The sequence below is a fragment of the Meriones unguiculatus genome, chromosome 1 (assembly GCF_030254825.1).
Source record: "Meriones unguiculatus strain TT.TT164.6M chromosome 1, Bangor_MerUng_6.1, whole genome shotgun sequence".
Taxonomy (NCBI): domain Eukaryota; kingdom Metazoa; phylum Chordata; class Mammalia; order Rodentia; family Muridae; genus Meriones; species Meriones unguiculatus.
The window spans coordinates 190,166,888-190,189,352 of NC_083349.1; the positions used below are offsets into that span (position 1 = coordinate 190,166,888).

The window sequence follows — 22,465 nt, forward strand, 5'->3', positions numbered from 1 at the left end:
GCTCAAGACATCCCAAGACCAAGTTCTCAGTATAAAGGAGATTTATTTGCCCCAGAGGGACAGAGGGCAGGGATAAGGGACAAATACAGGAGATACAGGAAGAAGGAGAAGAGAAAGGAAGGGGACAAAAGGGATGAGGGACCCTGGGAAGGGGGATTTTTGGCAGGGGCTGGGAGGACACAACAAAGAACAGCCTTTGGACAGAGAGCAGCAGACATGGTGGTATTAAAGGTACAACAGGAAACCTTGTGTTAGGATGAGGTGTTTTAATTTTAATTGGGCATGTTAATAGGTGAGCTAAAGGAGGCTTTTGATTGCTGGACTTCCATTCTTTGGTAACTGGACCTTGGTGGTCAGCCTCAGGAGGAGGAAGTGGCCACATAAGGGAACAGACCTTGGTGGAGTGTGATCTAATGGGTTTTAGCGAGGCAGAGGGCATGGGGGAGAAGGGCAAGGCCTGCCAAAGCCATGTTTGCCATGCTCAGCAGGCTAAAGGAGAGATCAGCTATGTAGTCGTGCTACATAGCAAGACTGATCTCAAACCAAATAAACAGAATAAAAATGAAACTGGCAAAATTTGTGAATTTAGTTGAAAATAATGTCAATGTTTGATTATAGAATATTGATAGGGTTTCATTATTCAAATGCATGAAATATAAGTATTAATAGCACTGTATCAATGTTAATTAAGTTACTAATTAACTAATTAATTAATTGTTGTAGTGTGGTTGTTTAAGAGACTGTCCTGGGGAAGCTGGAGAGACAGCTCAGCAATTACTAGCTCTTGCTGCTCTTGTAGAAGACCTCAGTTCAATCTCCAGGACCACAACAAACAAAAATTTTGAAAGCCCAAACTAAATAATAAAAACCATGGGATTTGAGAGACTGGTTGGCAGTGAAGGCACTTGCTGCTCACAGCTGTTTGTAACTCCAGATCCAGGTGATCCGACACCCTCTTCTGGCCTCCCTGAGCATCTGCACACACATGGCCTGCACAAACATGCACATGAATGCATCTTTAAAAAACGAAAACCTGAGTCTTGAAGAATGAGTAAGGGACATCCCGACAGTGCTCAGAAATGTTCCATATAAAAAGAAACAGATATTCTAGAGGTAATAGGCAATTCAGCCTTGTGGATATCTCAAACATGAGCACTTGTTTCCATCTGAATGGATTTCAAAACTCGAGTCAGTTTCTTGGTATTTGTGTCTTTCTTAAGTTTGTTTCATGAAGATGCTTAGAATAGTCATGCCCTAGAGACTTTTTGAGAAGATTGCCACAGTTGTCAAGACCGAGGTGGTAGCAAGGGAAATAATCAGAAAGTAAATAGATCAAGTTGACTTCTATCAAACAATAATGGAAGAGGGAGAACAGTGTGCTGGTTTGTGCTTGGGCAGTGGCATTCACTGGTGCAGGCAACACAAAAGGAATCACTGGCTTGGGTGGTGGTCGTTTTGGAGAGGGTTAGAATGTATTCCTCTAAGCTTAGGAGATGGGTTTGAGTTACAGGGAGGTTAGGAAGCGTCAGTTATATGAACAAATAACTGAAACCAAGAGAGAGGTGACGTGAAGCGAGAAAGTGAAATCTGGTGCAAAACTTATGTCATGAGATAGAGTTAATGCCAGTACATTTAATGGCTGTCCAGAGAGAGAGACCCTGGCAGAGGAGACTGAGTAGAAGCAGGCTTTCAGGCAGGAAGTACAGAATAGATTGAAGTTATGAAAGCTGGTGGAGATGTCTTAACAAAGGAAAAGAGCAGCTAAAGCAAGATCTGGGGAGCATTCTAGCAAACAGTTATGTCTACCTTGATCACAGGTATTTTTGGAAGTGGAAACCAGTCTGTGAAGGAATGGGAGTGGGGAAGAGGGTGAATGCAGGCAACTCCAGAGTCTGCTAACCAAGAGACAGCAGCAGACAGGGAAAATATAAGGATTCTCCCTGGCTGGGCAGAGGGACTTAAGACACCATCACGATTAACTGCTACTGGAAAGAGAAAGGCTGAAGTTATAGGAGACTATGGGATTTTTAATTCATTCAATTAGTTGATTGCCTGTGTGTCCCATCAGCCCGCACATCTCTGGAGAAGGCGGCGGCTTAAAACAGGCTTTACCAGGCGGGGATAATGAGTTCCAATCCTGGCGCTTTCATCCTAAAGATACCCTGCAGACCTCTCCGGACCTCAAACCTCATCAAACACTTCTGGGCTAGAACGACCTAACGGAACTTCTGGCGTCCTACCTTCAAACCTACCTCCCAAGGCTCCGCCCAACCGTCCCACCCCAGCTCCAGCGAGCAGCTGACTGCGCAGAGACCCGCCTACCAGCTGGCTCGGCCCCTCTCTTTCTTTGTTTCGCCGGTCCGAAGATCTCGCGAGAGCTAGCCGGCAAATCCCGTGAGCACGGACCCGGGGCCGGCTCTGCAGCTCTCGCGGTGTTTGCACGAGACCGCTTCCTTCCTCCTTCCCCTGCCAGTCCGCCAGCCTTCCTCCCTGTCTCCCCGGCCTGGCCGCCCCCTCCTTCCCCTGCCGGCCCCCTCCCCGCGGGGATAATATGGTCTCCGGCGATGGACTCCCCAAGTGCAGGTCAGTTCCTGGCCGCCGCCTGAGCGCTGGCGGCTGGAGGCGTGCGCTGCCGTCCGCCGTGGCCCTTGCTTTTCTTTTCTTACGGTCACACCGGGGGTCGCCCCGGGCCCTCAGGGCTTGGCCGTTCTCCCCAACCCTGGGCCCGAGGCCGCCAAAGCCAGGCCTTCTCGCCCGCGTCCTGCTCTCTAGCTGGGCCCTAATTCCGCCACTGGCCGGGGCCCGCTGCTTGGTGTCGGCAGCCTGCAGGCCCCAGGGAGTAACTCCTAGGGCAGGGACAAGCCCACGTCTTCCTCTCCCCGCCCCCCTTTTGTGAGCATTGAGGTTTGGGAAGACCTGGGTCCCCTTGTTTGGGCTTCACGCCGCCCGTTGTTCTTTGCACTCAATAGCCTGGAGTCTCTCCCTCTTTATTTGCTTCTGGAAGTGGAGTGATGGGCTGTCGAGGCTGAACATTAGCCGGTTCCCAGATTATTTATTGCAGTCTCCTCCCCCATCCACCTCCCTTCACAAAAGAAAAACACTCTCCATTCCAAGTGGACCGTGCTTATCTTTTCTTGTTTTGGAGGAAGATCTTAGCAGTGTTTAGGGGTCCCGCCCATCCACATAATGAGTCTGCACAATGAAATCTTTTCAACTCCAAGGTTGCCTCACCCTTTCCCACTACACTGAGAGTGGGGCCATAATCAATTGGTGCATAACCATATGGGCATGTCTGTTAGGCTGTAACATTTTATGTAGATACTTTGATGGCCACGGTTTTTTTTTTTTATCTTGTTAGTGTTCTATCATTGGATTGTTAATTGTCTTTTTTTGAAAACCTAAAAAAATGGTTTTCTTAAATCATTCTCCCTGTACTTAGACAATTTTCAGGGCATGTTTTTTTGAATGCTTGCACCACATTTAAATCATTCCTGTCTCCTTCCAGACATTTAACATTTTTAAGATTGAAAAGCCACTAGGTGAACATGGTGGCTCATGTCTGTAATCCCAGCATTCAGGAGTCAGAGGATGATTACCTCTAGTAGGAGGCCCTCCTGAGTTGCCCTGTGAGTTTTTAAGTCCAATCTGGGCTACAGTGGCACACCCTGTCTCAGTGGGCAAAGTAGTAAATTATCTTACTGGTTTTCTACTTGACAAGAGTCACAGCTTAGAATTACTGTCCCACTGTGGTGGAGGCTAAGCTTGAATCTGTAATGTGGAACACTCCATCACCTCATCACTGCAGCCACAGTTCAAGGGCTTAATAGCCACTTGTGCTGCCTTACAGTGTACATTTCCATCACTGCACAAAGGTCTGCTGACCAAATTTTTGGGTGTTTTTTTCCTTGAATAACATAACTTGGTAACTGTATTTAATGAAAGGTTTGCTCTTTCTCCCTCCCACCCCCAGGATACACCTTTGAGTACCTTATTGAAACATTAAGTGGCAATTCACAAAAGAAGTTCTTCAATGTACCTAAACTTGGAGGCACCAAGTATGGTAATGTAGCTTTACATTTTCCTTGGGCTTTAGTTTTTAGTAATTATAATGCATTGGTCAAGCTGAGCTGAAGATATTTTAAGTTTATTTCCACCATGTAGCAACAGGTAAACCCGTGTTTCAGATTCACAAAACTTCCTTTGGGACTTCTGGTTGAGGAAAATGGAAACCCATACCTTGATTTCTTCTTTACAACTTGTAATTATGTAGTCTTCCTCTCCATCCCCCAAAGAAAAAGAAAACATAAGAATATTCTGGAGTGATTTAATGTGTTTATTAACTTTTTCAAGTGGTCAGTGCCTCTTTGTTTGTTTGTTTTGTTTTTCTTCTGTAGAACTTGGCTGTCTTGACACTGTAGAATAGGCTGGCCTCAAACAGAGAGATCCACCTGCTTTGCCTCCCAAGTGCTAAGAGCAAAGGCATGAACCACCACTACCCAGAGCCTCTGATATTCTTCACTGCGTCTCTAAACAGGGTCATCAACTGAGCCTACTGTTTGGCATTGTTCATCACTACTAGGCCACTACCCGTTCTCTGACACGTCGACAAACATTTCCACATTCCTCACCAGGGGCAGACCTTTCCCTGGGTCCTCAGAAGAATGAATGTGGTTACCTCTTGGCCATTGGGTGGATAGAGTCTTAACTTTGATTTTTAGTCCTCTTTTGTTTTAAGACGGTTTCACAAGTAGCCGGGGTTGGCCTGAACTGTCCGTCATTCCTGTCTCAGCCTCCCAAGTACTGGAATGGAGAGAATGCCCCAGCAGTCTCAGCTCTTAGTTGACAGCTGAGTAACTTTCCCAACCAGACCAAAGACCAAAGAAGATGGTTGTTGGCAAACTTTTCAGTTAAAGCTTTATTAAAAAGGACATGCCCAGCCTTATACGGTCTGGAGAAAGTTTTTCTTTAATCCTGTTTTATTCCTCCTTTATGAGCAATGTAGGTGTTTTATGAATTTAAACATTCTAGACTGTTGTGTACAGTGTGTCTGTGCATTGTGAGACAGTATAGATATTGGTGTCTTAGAAGATCCCTGTCTTAGAATCAGATTGCTCTTGAAAAGTAACATTTCCTAGAGTGACACCAGTAGCCTTCTGTTGTAGTGATTTGTATTGATAGGAGAGATTGGTTCTTTTCTTGTACTTTATGTCTTTCACTTATTTTATCCCTTAACTGATGATTTTGTATTGGTTTTAGAAAATTGTTTACCAAAAAATGGAGAGGAGTCTTTGGCCATGGGGCGATGGTTTGGTGGGGAAAGTGCTTGCCACATAGGAATGAGGACTTGGGTTCAGATCTGTAGCACTTAGAAAGCTCAGCGTAGCCATGTATATCTGTGATTCCAGCTCTGTGGAGGCAGAGACAGGAAGGTCCTTGGCTCACTTGCCCAGTCAATCTATCCAAAATGGCAAACTCTAGGCGAGAGGCCCTGTCTCTCTAGAAAATAAAATGGGAAGCAATAGTGACAGGCATCCAGCATTGATCTCTGCTGTACACACATGCACAGACAGGCATGTGTCTCTCCCACACACTTACTATACACACATACACAATAGGTTTTTCATAAATTCTTTTCTTCAAAATAACTTGGTTCTGTTGCTGTGATAAGATACCATGACCAAGACAACTTACAGAAAGTTTATTTGGGGCTTAAGCTGAGAGGTTTAGATTCCATGACCACCACGACGGGGAACATGGCAGCAGACAGGCAGTCATAGTGTTGGTGCAGCAGCTGAGAAGCTCAACATCCTGAGACAAAACCACAATTAAGCGCTGAGGCTGGCTCCAGGCTTTTGAAACCTGGAAACTTGTCCCCAGTGACATATCACCCCCAACAAGGCCACAGCTGCCAGTTCTTCCCAAACAGTTCCACTGTGGGGGAGTCTATGGGGCCCATTCTCATTTAAGCCACCACACTGGCCTCAAAGGATTTTGGGTTTGATTTGATTTGTTTTGTTTTGTTTTGTTGAGATAGTCATATGTAGCCCAGCCTATTCCAGAACTCATATGTAGCCCAGAATCAAAATTATGATTGTCCTGTCTCCATCTCTCAAGTACTGAGATGTGTGCTGCCCACATATTGTTTAGGTAGTGCTAGGGGTCAAACCCAGGGCTTCTTGCATGCTAAGCAAGCACTTTACCAACTACGTTACACCTTCATCCGCTGTTGATTATGGTAACAGTAGGGGCCTTTTCAGTACCCACCCTTGCTTCCAAGTAATTGACGGAGACCTATTATATTTATTCAGCAAGCTATAAAGCTTTATAACTCGGCAGTCGTTCATGTATTCTAATCCAATTATGCTAGTATGGCTACCTCTCAGCCACTTACCTTACCTTGGCCTTTTTTATACAATATTGATACAGGAGATTCTTCATAGACTCTGACTGTAACCAGATAGGGGAGGGGCAAACAAAAATTAGCATCTGAATACAGAGTACACAACCCATCTCCTTGAACAAACCACATGCATACTTGAGCATAAGTACAAAAAACTAAAAAACTATATATTTTTTGGATAACTTATGGAAAAATGCCCACTTGAAGATGGCCACAGAATAAATACACAGATAAACACAGAATCAGAGAATCAAAGAGCAATCGTAACATGAAAGGAGGTGATTAATAATATAAAAGTTAATTTATCACTGATGGGCAATAAGCTGTTATGGACATCTATATGTAACATTTTCTCTGAATTACCAGCATTATATTTATTATAATAAATAAAATAGCTTCAAAAACAGTTTAAGTTTTCTTGGTGAAGAAAAACAGGTAGAATTGGTTGAGAATGGATGATAAGCCAGCCCATACCATCTGCTTTGTTACCCTAATGTCCTTTTTTAGTCCTTAGGCAAGGCATAACACAATTTATCTCTGCCGCCCCTTAGTGCCATTTTATCTTTTTTAAAATGTATTTAATTTTTGAGACAGGGTCTCTGTACGTAACCATTGCTGTCCTGTAACGCACTGTGTAGACCGTAGTAGCCTCAGTCACAGAGGTGAACCTCTCTCCAGCCGTCTTCCCATCAGGGTTGGGAAGTGAACACACGTGAGACATTGACCCAATTCGATCTGACACAATCTCCCTTCTGGAAAATTGCTCTTTTAAAGTTCTGAGTCGCCTCTTTGGTACCTTTTAGTATGCTGACTTTTTAGAAACTTAAGAAATCTTGGTGACAGTCTTCTGAATTTAAAAATATACATATCCCAAGGCAGAGAACAGACTCTGTTGCTTGTAATAGAGTCTGAAGCAGTTGAATTGCTATTGAACCAAGAGCTTGTGGATGGCAGTTAAGCTCAGAGAATTAAAGTGAGCAGCATTATAAAAGCATGAATGCACTTGTTACTAATAGGGAAGACAGTGGAAAGGCTGGCTAGGGTAAAAGATGCATTTTTTAGTTAGTATGGAGCCTGAGACCCTTTGTTTTAGATCATCTCATTATGTTTTCCTTTTTTCTTCCTGACTACTTACTTTCTTAGCTATAGTAATTAGAAATACAGCCAGCACTGTGTTTGTACCTTGTCTTGTTCACCTGGCGTGGTGGTATATGTCTGTTGCTTAGTGTCAAGAGATCATGGGTTTAAGGCCAACCTGAACTACATACTCAGATTCCGTCCCCAGATACCAAGGGCAGAGAAGGCAGCTCAGTGGTAGAGCATGCACACAGCCCTGGATTGGATCCCTAGCACTAGGGAGGAAAAAAAGAGAAAGAAAACAAGCTCCTTCTACATTGCAGTCTCTGAGGAATCTATACTTACGTTTTAGGGGAGGCCTTGGGTGTGTGGGGGTGTGTTTTATAAGACGTGAAAACAAAAGCCAGGCATGATGACCCTCACCTTTCATCCCAGCACTCAAGGAGGGGGAAAAATTGCAAACAAGATAAGGTCGTCTTTACAGATAAATAGAAAGTCACTCCCCAATCCCTTCCCCCAGTTCACCCCAGATTTTCCCTGTGTAACAGTGCTGGCTGTCCTAGAACTCTGTAACTAAGTTACCCTAACTCACTGAGATCCTCCTGCTTCTGCCTCCCAAGTGTTGGGATTAAAGGCCTGTGCCACCATGCCTGGCAAAAAGTCACATTTTTATGTGTATGTTTAAAGCATGAATATTCTTACAGTGGGTATTCTGTTCTGACCTTTTTTTTTTTTCACTTAATATATTATGTACATCTTTCCATGTCATTCAATACAAGTATTCCTGATATCTGAGTCTGCCTGGTGTCTGAGTCAGGGAGCATGAGTTCCAGTAGAAAGGCTGGCTGTAACTTTGCCCCAGCATGTAATAGCTACACAGTAAAGTTGTTACCAGCTTTCTCTATTGTATTTCTCCCAACCCCCAGCAGTTGGAACTCAAGGCCTTCATACATATGAAGCAAATGGGATACCATTGGTGTACATCCCTGGCTTCTAACATACACACACCAAGCTATTGATACGTAGTATTATTTTATTGAAAGTATGGTGTTCTACCTCCATCACACACTTTTATTTTTATGCTATTGATGTATGCTGTCCCAGTCTTTACCATGGGCTATAAAGAACAAAAACTTCAATAGAAAATATGATAGTTTTCAGACACACAAAGATAGCAGAGGAAAACAGTCAGAGCTGTTTGCCGTTTGAAGGCTGCCTGGTCTTGTTGTTTCCCTTCGGTTTTTACTGTCTACCTGAGGCTTCTGTGTGTATAACTCACTGTATTAACTTTGAATCATTCCCAGAATGACCACTCAACTGTTCTTTGTTTATCTCTCTGTAGGTGACTTTTTCACCTATTACTTTAACTGAATTTGTCGTTTTACTTTGCTGATCCAGCTATCCTTCTGGAAAGGGTTAAGTATGTATTCTGTAATCTCTTTTCTTCCTTGGACTCTGGAAATGGTGGGTTGGGTAAGCAGTGAAGGAGTTTACTTACATGCAGTGCACATACATAGTTTAGACATAGTTTCCTTCTAAAGATGACCTAATGTGAGTCTGTAGATCCCAGGTAAATTCTACATTTAACCTGGTACATTAAGACTTCATCTTTTGCCTTTCGTTTTCTGTTCCTGATTAGACTCCTTGATTATAAGAAGTGACACTAGCTTAGCCAGAGTAGAATATATTGTGATGGTATACAACCTCCAATTCTGGTTGTGGCTCAAGAAAATAGGCAGTGGGCCAGTACTGATGGTGTGCTTTGTTTTCTCTTCCAGGGACTTCATGTTTCTTTCCCTTCTACTCAAGTCACTTGATTGAAAACAAGCCTCTATTCTGTGTCTTCTTACTTTGTAAATAGCTCCAAATCCCAAATAAGAAACTTCAGTCCTTAGGTTACGGGTTTTTGTTGTCGTTGTTTTTGTTCCTTCCTAGGATAGTTTTTACTCAGCCCTGGCCTTGAACTCCTGTTTTGTTTTATTTGTTTGTTTATCTCTTGTGTATCCCTGGCTGTACTAGTTCTGTAGACCAGGCTGGCCTGGAACTCAGAGATCATCCTGCCTCTGCTGGCATTAAAGATGTGCACTACCACCACCCTGCTCTTGAACTCTTTATTTAGCTGAAGATGACTTTGAACTTCTCAACTTCCTGCCTCCACTTCCTGAGTGCTAGGATTATAGGCATGCTTTTTATGTGGTTTGAGAAATCAAGCCCAAGATTTATGTATGGTAGGCAAACATTCTGTCAACTACAGCTGAGCCACATCCTCAGTCTTGTATTGCTTAGTCTTGTAGCAGCCATTTAGCCGTGTTGTGAGGAGCCTAGGTTTGTCTTTCATCAGCTTGCACTCGTATATGATAGCAGACTTTCAGAGCTGGACCTACGTTATTACTCCCAAGGATGTTTATGGTTCCTGAATTTATTTCAGAAGTCTGGCAGATTAGCATACTTTCTTAGTTTAAATTACCAATATCTGTAAAGGATTAACTTTCTAGATTCATAGACTTGTAGAAATCCCCCGAAGCAAAGCCTGTCTCTCTCTTAAGTTCCAGTGTCATTCATCCAGCTTATAGTTATTGAGTACTCATATTTCATATATGCTAAGGAGAGCACAGTTTTCTATGGGAAATAGTGAGAAAGGGGATTAGTATGTAATAACAGTCTGGGTTTAGTCAAGAGGTAAAAAGCACAACCAGAGGAGAGTTAATTTTAATTAAATTTTAAGTAACTTTAATTAGAGAAACCAGAAAACTATATGGAGACCTAAGGTTAAGAGAAATGCCTAGCTTGGAAGAGACTTAGAATTCTTTAAAGAAGATAGAGTTCTATATATTCAGTTGCTAAGAAGTTTGCTTGTATGAGCTACTGTTTCAGGTCTGGAGGTGCTAGACCAGTGGTTCATAACCTGTGGGTGGTGACCCCTTTTTGGGGTCAAATGACCTTTTCACAGGGATTGCCTTAGACCATCAGAGGACACAGATATTTACATTATGGTTCATAACAGTAGCAAAATCACAGTTATGAAGTAGTGATGAAAATAATTTTATGGCTGGGGGTCACCACAACATGAGTGTATTAAAGGGTCGCAGTATTGGGATGGTTGAGAACCACTGTACTGGACTGTAGTCTACCCTGTGAAGAACATGACCAAGCAGTCAGCAATATGAGTGTGCCTTAGGAGAGTAGGTGATGGTGGAGGCAAGAGTCCTTTCAGAGCTCATGGGCCATACAGGGATTTGAAGAAAAAAACAGTACTTAACATGTTATCTCCAGGTACCTTCCAGGTGGAGTCTAGGCTCTAGCATGGGAACAAGAGGCTTGGGCCTCCTTAATCCACAGACTGACACAATGTTGAGGCCCTTGAGTAGCAGTTCCCACTGTGAGAAGACCTTGGTGAGGTTGACAGCTGTTTTTGTTGCTGTTTTAATGAGTTGTAGAATACAGTTGGAAGATCTCTGTCTTAGTCACTGTTGTATTGCCGTGAGGAGACACCGGGACCAACCTTTCAATGCAGCAGTTGTTACCTAGTGACTGTTGTGTTGCTGTGAGGAGACACCACGGCCAACCTTTCAATGCAGCAGTTGTTCCCTAGACTGACTTCTAACACATCAGTGCTTTCCCTGCAGGTTCTGTCTCTCCACCTACACCACACTCCCTAGTGTGGGGATCTAACCCATTCCGCTCCACCAAGAATCCTAAAATATTTTCTACAGACCACATTTGGTCTTCCAAGCTTCAAAATTACACACCTAGTGCTACACTGGTCATTACAGTTACTTAAGTTTGAGATGTATGGTTGAAGTTATGCAGATTGTGGTGGTCTGAATAAGAATGGACCCCAGAGGCTCATATATTTGAATGCTTAGTCACAAGGGAGTGGTACTATTTGAAAGGATTAGGAGGCCTAGAAGTTGTGGCCTTGTTGAAGGAAATAGGTCACTGAGGATGAGATTTAAGATTTCAAAAGCCCATGCCAGGCCCAGTCTCTCTGTTTTACAGGATGTATAACTGTTGGCTACTTTTCCAGCAATATGACTGCCTGCATGCTGCTATACTCCCTGCCATGATGATAATGGACAAAACCTGAAATTGTAAGCAAGCCTACAACTAAATGTTTCCTTTTATGTGAGTTGCCTTATGTGTGGTGTCTCTTCACAACAATAGAACAGTGACTAAGACAAAGATCTTTCATATATATTCTACAACTGAGTCATCTCATCAGAACCCTATAACTATACTTTTGCTACTGTTAGGAATTGTAAATATTTTTGGAGAGGGGTCACAACCCACAGGTTGAGAAATGCTGCTCTATGGGGTCTTTCAAAGCCAGTCACTGTATAGACATCTTCATGAGCACAGCTTGAAACAAAGGGAATTAGTGCCTCTTGGCAAGTCATTTAGAAGGCATAGAAAATTGTCTTTAAGCAACTTGCCAGGGAGAAAATTGCAGAGAGCTGAGTAAGTCTGTAAAAAAGGCTTCAAGGAGGAAACTGTTAACCTTGTTGACTTGCTGAGAGGCTATTTGGAAGATAGTAGGACTGTTTCTTAAAAAGTTAGGGGTTTGGGAATGTAGCTCCCAAAGTGGTAGCATGTTTGCTTAGTACACACAAGCCCCAGGTTTCAGCCGTCAGCACCAGTGAATGCATGAACAAATAGTTATAATAAATTTATTGTATGGCCTAGCTATTGTATATATGCAATATTCTCTTTTTAAGTTCTGTTAATTTCATATACACGGTTGTGTTTGCATGTACACTTGCATGCCAGAAGAGGGTACCAGGTTTCACTATAGATGATTGTGAGCCACTATGTGGTTACTGGGAATTGAACTCAGGACCTCTAGAAGAGCAGCCAGTGCTCTTAACCTCTGAGCTATCTCTCCAGCCCACAATATTTCTTTTTTTTTTTTTTTTCAAGTTTTATGTATTTTTTGCATGCATACAAGCATGCATGGATGTGCACCCATGGATGTGTACAATGTGTGTATGGTGCTTGTGAAGGCCAGAGGAGGGGGTTGGATCCCTTGGAGTTGGAGTCACAGATGGTTGTGAGCCATAGTCTGTGGGTGCTAGGAATTGAACTCAGTTCCTCTGGAGCCAGTACTCTTAACTGCCAAGCCCTGAACATAGTATTCTTACCTAGATAGGTGTATCTAGGGTATAATCTTGGGAAGTATTTCATAGAGCTAAAAACCATACAACCTAAATATCCGCCAGTTGCTGAGCTAAAGTGCCATTTAGTAAAAGAAAATTAGTAAAGTTAATGTAAGTTATGCAGTGGTGGCCCACTTTTATCCCAGCACTCAGGAGGCAGAGGCAGGCGGATCTCTGTGTTCAAGAAGCCTGGTCTACACAGTGAGTTTCAGGACAGCCAGGGCTATTACATAGAGAAGCCCTGTCTTAGAGGGGAAAAAAAAGATACATAATATAGAAGGGATGAGTTGTGGAAAATTAACGGTATCAGGCTAATATGTTTATTACTAGCTGTGTAATTATTAGGTTGGTATTATCTAGCCTGCTATCACAATCAAATAGAAACACACCATTTAGATTTTATGATTGCCTTTTTTCACCTTGGGTTGGGCAGATAATTCCACCTACACTCTCTCATATATCCCAGCCCTCATCCCTTGCCATCCACCTTAATCATTCCTATCTGGCCTAACTCCTATCCATAATTCCATAAATACTTGCTTATTCTTCATCTGGGTCTCTCCTTTCCATCCTCGCTGCCCTCAGAGCCCTTAATCCCTCACCCTTGGTGGCTTCCTCCTCTTACTGTCTGTCTCCTACCCAAGATTCTCTCTGTCCTCCTAGCCCTTGGACCTTAGCTCTGCCTACCTCACCTTTGTTCTGCTAGGTCGGCTTTTTATTGGTCAAACAGGAGTAATTTTTTAGGCAGGGTTTGCACAAGGAGAGGTGTAGGTGAGAATGTGCATGCCCTCTACAACTGACAGTAGTAGTAAATACAGGAGTAATTTGTCTAGAAGGCAATTTGACATAAAAGCAGTAGCAACAGCCTCCCCACCAGGGAGTATGGCCTCTGCAGCCACAGGTCTTTGTCCTGGCTTACAGACCAAACACAGGCCCTTATGGAGTGGGCTTTAAATCAAATCGGTGACTCGGTGCCACCATTTACTAGTGGCATATTGGTTGTACAGTGCTCAGGGAAGGAGTGTTTGTTTCAGTTTTATTTCTTCACGTCCTGCAGTGAAGGCAGCAACAAGGACTTCTCATCTACTTCTGGTGTGTAACCAACAGCCGTGGTAATAGCTTTTATGGTGTGGGCCTGTCTGACTAGCAGCTTATAAAGAGGTAACCTTCTCTTGGCATAGTTTTAAATAATAATGCCTTCTGGGCATGCATATTTCTATCCACATAGTGTTTCTTCAAACTCTGCTGATTTTACGGGTTTTTTTCTGATGCTTTTCCAAAACTATGAGACGCTTAGCATTATATAATGATGTGTGTGTGACATACGTGTATATGTGTATGTATGTATGTAAATTACTGACCATGGACAGGTTCTCTGAAGGAGTACCTGTATCTTTCCAAGAAAGTAACGGTTTGGCTCGAGGTTTAGCAGCTGAAGAGACACTAAACACATTAACAATTTATTTAACACATTTCTATCTATTGTTTCCTCCAAACAGCGATCTTGGGTATAGCATCATGGCTGAGAGTTACCTTGGTTGGCTTTCTGTGATCCAGTGATGAGCCTTCCTGCCTCATCTTAGGATGTCACCATTGGGCTACTGTATGTCCCCACACTTGATGATGTTGCTTCAGCTGTTTGTCCTGCCCAGGGAAAGGAAGAGTGGAGCTTAGTCTTATCTGCTGAGCTTTCTGTTAGAGTTGGACCCTCAAGCAGTCTCCACTCTCCAATTTACTGTACAACCAAACACAATTTATATATGCTTGGGGTAGGGAAGAATAACTGCCCCCTCCTAAGACGAACTTTTCAAGTATACTGCAGCCCCTTGAAAAATTGTTGCTCTGGTTTTAAAGTGGTACAGAGGCTCATATACACTGTTTGGCTTCTTGTTAGTTATCCCCTGTGCCAAGCCCTGTACAAAGCCGAGTACATTCACTTTTGAGATACCTAGAGAGGCCGTTTGATCTGCTTTATCCTTCTTTCATCCCCTTTTGGTTGCTTTAGCACTTTATAAACCTGATTTGCATGTTCTAAGTTAGATTCCCCTAGAGGCTCTTCTGTTTCCTAAAGACCACATCTTGCCATGGGGCTCAGCAAAGCCACTAAAACTTCTTTTCTTGACTGTCAGTGTGCAAAATTTTGTCAGGCCCAGTGAGCTGAGCATCACACACTGCTGCTCACTAGTCGAGTTCCCTCAGTCATGGCTGTCCTTTATTGTCTTCAGGGACTGTTATGCATGGGGCTGCACAGTGTCCTTCATGGGTTATATTAATAAATCCAACAGGGACTGATTTTCCTTACTGTCTAGTTTGTGTTTTACTGCTGTGAAGAGACACCGTGACTAAGGCAACTCTTAGAAAGGACATTTAATTGGGGCTGGCCTACAGTTTCAGAGGCTTAGTCCATTATCATCGTGGTGGGAAGCATGGCAGTGTGCAGGCAGACGTGCTGAAGAAGAAACGGAGTTGTACATCTTGATTCTCAGGCAGGAGACTGTGTACCACACTGCGTTCCGCTTGAACATAGGGGACCTCAAAGCCAACCCCTACAGCCACACACTTTAGCACACACCTGCTAATAATGCCACTCCCTATAGGCCAAGAACTCAGACACACGGGTCTGTGGGGCCTGTTGAGACCACCGTGCTTGAGCCTCAGCTTATGCAGCTTTTGTTTCAGGATCAGAGGAGTACTTTTATCGCTCAGCTTCTTTGCTGCTTTACTCACATCGCCATCCACATCCTTGTCCCACAACATCACAAGCTAGGCTGTGAGGAATTCTTTTATTTGCATCTCTCTTAACCACTGAACCATCTGTCCAGCTCCTAAAAAGTTTTCTAATTCAAGGCAGTTCAGAGGTGAAGTATTCCCTGTTTTATCATAGTTTCTTTTACTGGGCCACTAGTAAGGCCACTATCTGCACATTGAATAATGTGTTTTTCTTTCTTTACAGTAAAGGTCAGACCCAGGGTGGGAGGGAGTCTTATTAATTTGTCTCATTCTCTTCCTCTGCTCTGGCTCATTGATTCTTCCCGTGGGTTCAAAGGCTGTGGATCCCAGAAACGGTTCTTTTTAGCACAGATCTTAATTGTACTCTACTTCTCTTGTGCTACTTGCCAGCTGTAAGAAATGGCATGGTAACAATCCATCTCATCCTTCATTTTTTTCCAATTTTTCTGTCAGATCTGGCTAATGTGGAGAATAGTATCTATGTGTCTTTTTTTTTTTTTTTAATTGAAGTTCCTCTTACCAGTGGTCAAGTTCTTTCATGGCGTTGAACTTGAGATTCATAGGCCCGATGACTCTTACAGCAACCTGCCTATGATCTCATCTCAAGATGAGCTATTTTCATGGGCTGCATGGTATTCTGTAGTTGATCAGCCATTTCAGGGCATCCCTGTACTTTTTCAGAGCACATTTATCAAAGAGGCATACTCCATAACATGTAGAGAAAGCTAGTCATCTTGAGATTTTTCCCAAGTATGCCTCAGACTTAGGCTGCTTTGCTTTGGTTGCATGCCTCGCCCAGTAGACCAAGCTTGGTGAAAGTCTCATCAGCTTCCTAGTTCTTTTCAGTCCCGTTTTCCTTCAGGGAGGCAGTGTTTCAGCTTTGAGATAATATAATATCAGGACTGCTATTTTAGATAGAATGAAAGAACAAAGGTGTCTGGGAGGTATTTTGCCTGGAATTAATGAATGATTCCCTTTCTCAGTTTCCTAACTTTCTGTGTCCTTACCCATAACTAGTATCCCCGGTCTACAAAAAGTCTGTACTCCTGATGGGATAATCAAGTCATTTGTCATTTTTCCCCAGACCCCTGTTCTTAGTAGTACCCATGTAGACCTCTGCCCCAGTTGAGTGAGACTGGTTACGCTGTGTCTCTCAGCCACTGTCCCGAATCTCTACCCTTCCACTTGTGTTGGAGACTACTTCTTGATCCCATGGTTTTCTTTTTTCTTTTTCTTGTTTGGAACATGACTTCCACGTGCTTCTTAAGAAAGGAAGATACTTGGAATAAAGGAATAAAACAGATGTAGTTGATTGTTCACCTGTGTATAAATTTCAGGACTGAAAATAATTTTGACTTGGAATTTTGACGCATTGCTGCGTAGTTGTCCAGCTTCTACTGTGCCCACCAAGAAAGCCGGAGTGGTCCTAGTTGCTAATGCGTTTTAGGTGCTGGTCTGCTTATTTATGACCAGACATCTGTATGCACTCATACTGTTCAAATTATGTTGATTTGGCTCCTACCTGTTGGCGCTTATGGATTACAGACATTGCAATTTTTAAAAAAATGCATCTATGTAGTTATTTCATAAATGCATGGTGGTGGTGGTTGGAGTGAGAAATGTCTCCCATAGGCTCAGGTATTTGAACACTTGGTTCCCAGTTTTCCTCTGTTTAGAGAGGTGGGACAGCATTGCTGGTGGAAGTGTGTCACTGGAGCCAGGCTTTGAGATTCTGTAGCCTCACCTCCCGGGTCACTCTTTGTGCTGGTGCCTGCATTTGAAGCTTTAATAGGTGCTCTAACTTTATTCTGTTGCTGTGGCAAATGCCATGCCCGAAAGTTACATAGAGGAGGAAAGGGTTTATTCCATCTTCCTCTTCCAGGTCACAGCCCATATTTGAGGGCGGAAACTTAAGCAGCAGCTTGACGCAAAAGCCGAGGAAAGCTGCTTTCTTTCTGATGATCTCTGACTCATTTTCTTCTCAAACCCAAGACTATCTGCCTGGAGATGGCACTGCCCGTTGTGGCCTGGCCTATTGATAATCCAGACAGTCCTCAGCATGTATTCCCACAGGCTAATCAGAACTAGGCAATTCCTCAATTCCTGACATACTCCAGGCTGTGTCAGGTTCATAATTCAGACTAACTGGGACAATAGAGTTGTCTCCATTGTTGTTTTTGGTTGACATTCCATGCTTTTCAATATGTATTTATACTGGGGATTTTGCTGTTGTAATTTTTGTAGTGTGAAGATATGACTGTTCTCTTGTATAGTAATATTTTATCTTGAATCAGATATTCTGCCTTATTCAATACGGGTCCTATTGGAAGCTGCTGTACGAAATTGTGATGGCTTTTTAATGAAAAAGGAAGATGTTATGAACATTTTGGATTGGAAAACCAAACAGAGCAATGTTGAAGTGCCCTTTTTCCCTGCCCGTGTTGTTCTTCAAGATTTTACGTGAGTGACTGCATCATTTTACATTAATTACTTGTATTGCAAGTGCACTAGTCTCTAACTTGATGATCTCACTCCCGCTTGTGGAATCTCTGGTATAGGATGAATTGGTTAGAAATCTTAAGCCTTCTATCACAGAGTAAAATTCAGATCCTTTACAGGACCCTGAAAGACTGACCCTTCCTGTTCTGGCTGCTTATAGGTTATTTATTGGAAGTATGAATCTTAAAGTAAAAGTTGGAGGAAAAAATCCCCCTTACCCGCTTCTACAAGCCTAGTTTGTGTACCGCTGATGTGTGGTATCTCCAGTGTGTTGTCGCTTAATGCACGTTACTGTTCTGTAATCATTAATGTGTCCTGTTGCCTTGTATCCTCGGTATAAAAAATACTGACATTTGGTACATGTTTGTTTTATATACACATACATTCAGATGGTTGAATGTAAAATTGTAAAGGCTTTGAGGGGGAATAATGCAGGGGTGGGTGGGGGAAGGGTATAGAGGAGAGAATTGCACAACCAATTCTGGTGTTCACTGATATATCCAATGTTGTTTTTGGCAGTTTTGCTCCTGAGCACTGAAGTTCTTAGATAATATTAAGTGTTAATTCTCATTAAACCAGGGGGTACATCTAACTTTATATCATAAGTACATTATCAAAAATAAAATGATAGTTTGTTTTTTTTTAATGGAGACAAGTAATTAATTAAGCAATTCGGCCTGTAATTTGACTGTTCTTTATTTTTTTTAGTGGAATACCGGCAATGGTGGATTTTGCTGCTATGAGGGAGGCAGTGAAAACTCTCGGAGGTGATCCTAAGAAAGTCCACCCTGCCTGTCCAACAGATCTCACAGTTGACCATTCTTTACAGATTGACTTCAGTAAATGGTACTGCAGTACAGGCCTGTGAAGACAGTAGTACAAGCTAACTGAAGCGGGTGGTGTGGAGGCGGGGAGAGCAGCTGTGGCCAGAGTAAAGCTCATTAAAGAAGACTGGAGGGGTTCATGGATTATTGTAATTTTCTGCGCTTACTCTAAGTCTAAAGCTATCTTCATATTTGTATTTCTGCTACCATGTTTGATAGAAGTAGGCTTATAATTTGCTTTTGGAGATGAGTATCTGAGTTTTCTCTCTCTCTCTCTCTCTCTCTCTTTTTTTTTTTTTTAAGTTTTTGAGTCAGGATTTTGCTGTTAAGTTCTGACTGGCCTTGAACCTTATTTATAAACCAGGCTGTTGTCAAACTCCTGCCACTTCCAAGTGCTGGGATTACAGGCATGCACCATCATAGCCAGCTACAGTTTCATTTTAATTTTTTGTTTACTTAACTTTTAGAATGAATCTGGAGATTTGTCTTTAACTGGTGATTGAAAATGCTGAGTTCTCCCAGTACTCTGGTAGACAGAGGCAGGTAGATCTCTGTGAGTTTGAGGCCAGCCTGATCTATAAAGCGAATCCAGGGCAGCCATCGCAACACAGAGAAACCCTATCTTGAAAGACAAAACCAAAACAAATCAAAAAAATAAATAAAAGAAAATGCTGAGTCCATTAGAGCTTTATTTTCCTTCCACTTGACCAAGGGGAAACTAGAGAAGCTTTCTGGTTTCTGCCATCAGTCTTCTTTTTACATTCCTTGGAGTAGTGGAATAATACTGAAATTTATCCTAACTTATCATGAGAGTCAGTACTGCGTATTTTCTTTTTAAGATTTATTTATTTTATGTATAGGAGTGCTGTATCTGCATGTACACCTGTACGCCAGAAGAGGGCGTCAGATTCCAATATAGATGGTTGTGAGCCACCATGTGGCTACTGGGAATTGAACTCAGGACCTCTGAAAGATCAGACAGTGCTCTTAACCACTGAGCCATTTCTCCAGCCCCAGTACTGTGTATTTAAACTTTTCTTTAAGTTTTTATATGAAAAAATATACTGTACATGCCCAAAGTTTTTCACATTGGTGTCGAGCACATAAAAAATGATTATGCCAGGTGTGGCTTTAATCATGGCACTCTGGAGGCAGAGGCAGGGTGGATCTCTGAGTTCAAGGCCAAGCTGCTCTGCATAGTAGGGAGAGAGGTGTGTGATTATGAGCTATTTACTGTTAGGTTTTTACCACCGTAAATGAAAAGTACTTAAATCTGGGGTGTTTGAGCTGAGATATTATCTTATTGTATGGCCAAGGTTAGCCTTGAATTCCTGTCAGTCCTCTTGCCTTCCAAGCACTGGAATTACAGGTGTGTGCCACTATCTTACCTTATTTTTTTCTTTTTTGTAATATGAAATACTCTTAACATCAAGTTGAATGTATATATCCTTTGAACATCATTCATTTCCAGATAGTGTTGATGATGTGACTTTTTTAAAGCAAAAGTTTCTGTCACTTGTAAATTATTACTTTGTTTCCATTTTGAAATAATAGTGCAATACAGAATGCACCAAATCCTGGAGGTGGTGACCTACAGAAAGCAGGCAAGCTCTCCCCACTCAAAGTGCAGCCCAAGAAGCTCCCATGCCGAGGCCAGACAGCCTGCCGGGGACCGTGTGATTCTGGAGAACTAAGCCGAAACTCAGGAACGTTTTCTTCACAGATTGAGAATACACCCATCCTGTGTCCTTTTCATTTGCAACCAGTGCCTGAGTATGACATTGTTAATATTTTTGGTGTCGGGTTATTTTTCAGTTAAGAAAATCAGTTCTTCTGTCTGGTTACTGTTGCATTACCTTCCCAACTTACATTCTGACTTGCCTGCTCTCTGTAGCCAGGCTGTGTGGAATGCGGCAGTCTTCCTGCCTCAGTCTTCCAGGTGTTGTCGCTAAAATGTGTGCTACCCATTCTTACCTGTTATAAAGTTGCAAAGTTTTCCTCTTTGTTAGTCAATTACCCTTTGTAAAAATTTTAGCGAACAGGGCTGAAGAGATAGTTTAATGGTTAAGAACACTTGTTTCTCTTGTAGAGTTCCCAGCACCCAGGGTAGCTCACAACCAATTGTAGCTTCCGATTCCAGGGAATAAGCTACCTCTTCTGACCTCTGCAGGCTCCTGCATACATATATTCCTGTACATAACACATAAAAATAAAATAAAAACATAGAGTGAACAAATCTACCTTTGTTTAAGAAGTATTAAAACTTTAAGGTTTTAAGTAGCTAAGAAAATATTCACATATGCATAATAAATGCCAAATGATGCAGTAATTTTGTCTGTGAATCTTTCAAGTACTGTATTTCTAAAACCTTGGCTTAGTGTTTCTATAAAGCTTTAAGTTACAGTGATAACCATACCTCTCATAAGGATTAATTATGCTGATTCCTTTGCTGTACAGTTTGAATAATTTTATGTAATAACTCCTTATTGTTAATAACACTAATTTTTAAGAGTGCTTTGACTTGAGAGAATAACACTATTATACACAAGACAAGAAGTATATATACAAAGTAACATTCTGACAATACTCGTTGATTCAGAATGACTGTTTAAGAAAATGTTATTTTATTTTTTTATATAATATGTATTTACCTGCTTGAGTTTAAATGCCCCATGCACATGCAGGAGCCCTCAGAAGCCAGAAAATATCGGATTCCTTAGAACTGTAATTGCAGATGGTTGTAAGATAACCATGTCGGTGCTGGGAACTGAACCTGGCTCCTTTGCTAAGGGCAGTATGTTGTCTGAAGTACTGAGCTGTCCAGCCTCATAAATTACTGATTTTGGTTTTTCGAGACTGGGTTTCTCAGTATAACTCTGGCTATCCTGGAAATGGCTCTGTAGAACAGGCTAGCCTCAAACTCATAGGGATCTGCCTGCCTCTGCCTCCCAAGTGCTGGGGTTAAAGGCGTGCTCCACTATCAGCCAGCTTTATTTTGTTTTTTTTTTTTTTTTTTTTTTTTTTTTTTAAGACAGTTTCTGTGTGTAACCTTGGCTGTCCGAGAAGTCTTTCTGGAGAGGAGGCTCAAATTCACAGAGGCCTGCCTTCCTCTGCCTTCCCAGTCCTGGCATGAAAGGTGTATGCCGCAACCACCTTGCCAAATTACTGATTTTTTTTTTAATTGCCATCTTTATAAACGCAGAATAAAGTGTTAACTGCAGTATTTTTATTTCTAAAGATGTAACCTGGTATGACATTTTTTTTTTCATTGCTTTTTTTGAGACAGGGCTTCTCTGTGTAGCCTTGGTTGTTCTGGACTCATTTTGTAGACCAGGCTGGACTCGAATTGACAGAGATCTGTCTGCCTGTGCCTTCCTGAGTACTGGGATCACAGGTGTGCACACTGTGCCCAGCCTAGTATAGCATTTAAATTACATTTTGATTGTGAATTTCAGAATGTTACTTTATAGTTTCAGCTTGTGTGAAAATAGTGAGTCTGTTTGTAAATGCATCAGTAAAGTGTTAATTGTTAATTTGAAGAAGAATTAGAGGAGTTAGATAGTTGAGAGTTAACATTTGGCCCCTGAAGTCAGTCTAATTTGAGGTCATGTTATGGTCTAACACACAAAAGATATTTTGTAGTACCAAGCTCTGTGGAAAGTGAAATAATAGGAGTGACGTTAGAGTACCGTTTCCTAAGGACTGAGTAAAACCTCTACAGTGTGCTATGGCTGCAAAATTCAGTTAGCCATAAATTATTAAAATAAGCTTTGTTTTTTTAA

At 42.2% G+C, this 22,465-nt stretch overlaps 1 protein-coding gene and 1 long non-coding RNA gene across 2 annotated transcripts in view; one reads left to right on the forward strand and one right to left on the reverse strand.

The window, feature by feature from the left end:
- The first annotated feature begins 2,425 nt into the window (after window positions 1–2,425).
- Ireb2 (iron responsive element binding protein 2) overlaps window positions 2,426–22,465 on the forward strand; it is a 46,084-nt gene continuing 26,044 nt past the window's right edge. The window contains exons 1-5 of the mRNA XM_021643040.2: window positions 2,426–2,583; window positions 3,971–4,060; window positions 17,655–17,820; window positions 18,568–18,705; window positions 20,238–20,456. Of these exons, the coding sequence (XP_021498715.1) occupies window positions 2,565–2,583; window positions 3,971–4,060; window positions 17,655–17,820; window positions 18,568–18,705; window positions 20,238–20,456 (632 nt within the window). The 5' untranslated portion in view covers window positions 2,426–2,564. The remainder of the gene's footprint in view (window positions 2,584–3,970; window positions 4,061–17,654; window positions 17,821–18,567; window positions 18,706–20,237; window positions 20,457–22,465) is intronic.
- On the reverse strand, window positions 5,293–14,260 carry LOC132649751 (uncharacterized). The gene is made up of 3 exons (XR_009588279.1): window positions 14,164–14,260; window positions 6,397–6,447; window positions 5,293–5,808 (listed from the first exon to the last, which is right to left on the reverse strand). It is a non-coding gene; the product is annotated as an uncharacterized LOC132649751 (long non-coding RNA).